General features: G+C 32.0%; 1 protein-coding gene across 1 annotated transcript; it reads left to right on the top strand.

Moving 5' to 3' along the window:
* Window positions 1–3,009: 3,009 nt before the first annotated feature.
* On the top strand, window positions 3,010–4,346 carry LOC107266190 (protein LLP homolog). Its single transcript, XM_015736435.2, has 3 exons — window positions 3,010–3,146; window positions 3,446–3,614; window positions 3,691–4,346. Exons 2-3 carry the CDS (start codon window positions 3,455–3,457, stop codon window positions 3,945–3,947), a joined length of 417 nt encoding a protein of 138 aa, XP_015591921.1. The 5' UTR covers window positions 3,010–3,146; window positions 3,446–3,454; the 3' UTR covers window positions 3,948–4,346.
* The last annotated feature ends 13 nt before the right edge of the window (window positions 4,347–4,359 follow it).

Below are 4,359 nucleotides of genomic sequence, written 5' to 3'. Positions count from 1 at the left end.
ACGTCCTCATTTATAACCTCGGTACTGGCTGATAAGACGTAACGTTGTGATATTGTGTTTTTAAGTATGTACGATTATTTCCTTCTTTCTTTAATTATTTTGATACTGCTGATAATGATATGAAAATTTTTGATACCGGTGTACCTATTAAAATACATTGAAATTTTATTTAGTCATATCATAGTACAATAAGCTGTCCTCAAATGTCACTATGCCGTATAAAAATTTGATAAGGAATGAACTGATTGACGCAGTCTTCGATTACAATGAATAAAGGCTGATTCACATGTCCTTGATTTTATGGCTGTTCATAAATGATTTTTGCTGAAGAGATGATACTGTTTTTTGCTTTTTCATATCAAGCGTTATCGTGTGTATGACGTGTCGTAAGATGTGGAGTAATTGCTTTCGGAAATTCTTTAGTTGTCTTATCCAGCTTGACACACCCTGATATAATTAGAAACGGTGATTGTATTACATACAGGGCGAAATAGTTGCTATTGATATTGCAGGATGATGTAATTTATTATTTCTTATTTTCAGGTCAATTGACACTGGTTATGAAGTTTTTAGTAAAAAATGTTGAAATAAATTTACTTCGTTTTTTTTTTTACTTTGTAAACATACAGATTTGCACATGAATTCGGGCAGCTGCGTCTAAAATGTTTTTGCGGAATTCAAAGCGAAATTGATTTTTTTATGAATAAAGTAACTTTTTGGGACAAAAAGAGTTTAAAACGTGTTAACTATATTGTTGCTTATTTGTTTTCATTGCCTATTTAATATTATAAATAATTATTGCTATTATTAATAAATGTTATGTTTATCGTTGTTAGCATTGTTACATTCTCCTATTTAGAATTACCTTGCTTACATTATAGACTTTTCAAGAATGCTGAGAGTATAGGTAACACGAACGATCTTAGTAATTCTACATATCAAGTGTTTTATAATTCCTTGAGTAAGATATTTTATCAGGAAAGACTGGACATTGCCAATATGTTAGTGGTACTTTATATTTGTTTGTAATAATATATGGTATTGAGCCATGAGATCAGTGTCGTTTTCAGGGGCCATTTTCATACAGGTTAGTACGTAAGAAAGTCCCCTGAATGTCAAGCTGGTATTCCATCCCGACTCTGATAAGCAAATTGCGTATCGTTAATAAATATATTTTGTTGTAGTTGTTTAATAATTGTTTTAATACAAGATACATTTTTTTAACATTTTATTATAATATAAATATCGTAGATATGTGATAGATTATACAATTTTTTATGAGAATTTATTTTATTGTTTTCGTAAATTTATATATGCATATTTAAACTGAATAAACTGAACTGAATAAATCATTTTCAAATTTCTCATAGACTGTAATTTAATAATGGTGTAATATATAAAAAAAAAATTCTAAATTTTAGCTTGGGTTGAGTTTAGACGACATTATATTGAGTTACATTTAACTATTTTAAAGGAAGCGCTACAGTACACTTCCGCTTTCCCTGTTAATGGCGGTTATTGTGGACAACTATTCAATCCCGTTCTACAATATGACGTCGACGGCAAACGATTGTCGTAAGTGAGTTTTTATAAAATATAAGAATTATTTTCTCCACTTTCTCGCTGCTATGATCAGTTTGTAGAAATGGCTTATGACGGCCTTAAGCTTGTTGTTCAATGTGATGTTGTCGGTAGCCGTTCTCGTAAGTCGTTCGTAAAAGCCAAATTTAAAGCCAGTAAAAAAAAGCTGAGAAATTGACTCTGATTAGCTTGCAGAAACGACTTATAACGAATATCTACCGAGAACGAGTCGTAAATCGTAAGAAGTTGGTGTAAGTCTTTTCTGCTATCTAATCAGAACAGAGAAAAGCAAGACAAAATAATTCTGATTGGCTTGTAAAAAAAAAAGACTTACAACACAACTTACGATTCAATGGTTACGTTTACACGATAGTTTTATTTTGCTTTAGTTAGTACTGATCTAAAAGAATTAATAAATCATAGACAGTTCTGCTTATGAACAATATTTGGGAGTGATCGGTTCCTTTAGATCAATATTAACAAAACCGAAATGAGACCGCCGTGTATTTAGTCATTTACTAAGTTTATACGCACGGGTTTTAAACAGGCTTACCCAATCACGTGTAAGGTTTAAAAAGAATATCTGCACGTAATTGGTTAATCTTTTCTAAAACTCGTGCGTGTAAACACAGCAATTGATTACGTTTCCATCTTACAGAATTAAGTAGAATTAACCAATCATGCGTAACCTTTGAAAAGAATATTCGCGTACTCTTCCTTCGCAAATGTTGCAATTCATTTATTAATCTTACTTAAATCATACTGAATAAAAACGGAGTTATCGTAGAATGGTTTTTCGAGAGCTTTCACATTTTTATCGGACTAGTCGCATTAGTTGGAAAAGTCGAAGAATGAAACTTCTCATTAGTGAAAATCATTTCTCAAGCCTCATTTGGCTAATGCGGACTCTGATATTTTAGTCATACGACTTGTCCGACAAAGTTTTGAAGCTACCTTTACTAGAGAAACTGGGTACCTTTCAATTACTCAACTTCTCTCGGGTCTAGGTGATAGAAGGACCTGCTATTCGTCGGCTCTAGCTGAATTTTTTCGAAATGACCAACGGTGTAGCTTTGTGTCGGCACAAGTGGGATACACATCGGCACAAGTTCGGTTAACTGGAAACCACCCATTGTATCCAAAAATATTCGAAAAGCATCTTTAGAACGTTCTTGATGCGCAAATAATAATTAAATGTTTTTTTTAAATTCCACTTCTCTATTCATCAAAATTTTCTTCACAAAGAGTGATCATTGCACGTGCATATACAATATATTTCACGTTGTCCGCATTATAAAAGATTATGATTGCATCAATGTATTGGCGCTGCATTGGATTTCTATTATTGATTAAGAAATTATCTGTACTACCTAACGATAGATGGCAACGCTATTCAATTTCTATTTTCAACTCATGGTAAAGTAGATGTAGAAGCAACATTTCATAAATTGAATCTTTCTTTTAGCAGCGCCTGTACGCTGGCACGTGTGTGTTTTGATTTGATTTTTGAAAAACATTCATTCCAAGTTGATTTTATTAGTATTTAAACAACTAGTATAATCAATGTAAGTATAGTGTAAGATTCTAAATAAAAATTACTATCTTTTGTCTTCTAGCGGCGCGTATAAACTAAAAAAACCTTGTTGGAGGTTATGTTTAGACTGTTTTTCATACAATTTGACGGTCTTAATTGTTGCTAGAGTAATATTTACTTATCTCTTCTTTTTTTTCTTTAATTACAATTTAGGCCTACATATGTATCTTATTTATATGTATATGTATCTTACTAAGCATGGTTCCTTAGTATATAGTCATCATTGATATTATATGTAATTGCTTTTATATTTACTTCTTCTGTTCACAGAAATAAGACATGGCTAAATCCTTGCGTAGTAAGTGGAGGAGAAAATGCAGGGCTGTAAAGAGAGAACGTTATGGAGCTAAGGAATTGGAGAAATTGAAAAAAACATTAGGTATTGATGAAAATACACATGCTGATGCGGAGATGCCTGATATATCAGAAATTGCAACAGGTGGGTTACACAAGACATTTCTACAAGTCATAGCAAGATAAAAGCCTTGCTTGATACCTTTGTTTCATTGTTACAGTCACTGATGCCAGAACGATAAAGGAGAAATCAAAAGAAAAGAACAAGGCAGCTGAAACTGAAGTAATGGAACAGGATGGAGCAAGAGTTTATAACAAAAAGACCATGCGTGATCAATACGGCAATTACCCAGTCTGGATGAACAGACGTAAGATATTGAAACACAAGAAAGGCAGAGCAAAAGCTAAGAAAGCAAGTGAAACACGAGGAAAGAGATTGACCAGAAAGGAGAAAAAAAATAAAACAAGCAAGAAGTAATTTATCTTTATTGATACACTACAGATATATCAAGAGACAAAAAGTAATTTGCATATTAATGTTTATCTTGTATTATTAATAACAGTCTTGAAGACTTAATATTTTGCAATGCAAAGTAGATCGTATAGATTTCAAAGCATTAAACTTAGGTCTTTTGAGATAACAAGATAATATGTATATTTTTCAGTACAAAATGTACGACTATTTCATATTTCATTGCAAAGCTATATGTGAATTCAATGAATAAACACTGACATCCAACAATACGATACTTTACATTATAAACTTGTAAATACAGGAAATACAATATTGCAGTGACGCTGGCACAGTTTTGTCGACGGACTAATATTGTAGTGAGCTTTCCTCTCGTGTAAGAATAAAATACATAGACAAATGTGACATTCTCAAAGAA

This window comes from Cephus cinctus, unplaced genomic scaffold, assembly GCF_000341935.2.
Source record: "Cephus cinctus unplaced genomic scaffold, Ccin1 Ccin1_scaffold0303, whole genome shotgun sequence".
Lineage (NCBI taxonomy): Eukaryota > Metazoa > Arthropoda > Insecta > Hymenoptera > Cephidae > Cephus > Cephus cinctus.
This window is presented reverse-complemented; position numbering and strand designations above follow the sequence as displayed.

Bases quoted from the DNA above. Each gene is read 5' to 3' on its own strand.
- LOC107266190 (XM_015736435.2), top strand. From the start codon at position 3,455: ATGGCTAAATCCTTGCGTAGTAAGTGGAGGAGAAAATGCAGGGCTGTA. The intron at 3,615-3,690 runs GTGGGTTACACA...TCATTGTTACAG, and splicing joins TATATCAGAAATTGCAACAG to TCACTGATGCCAGAACGATA.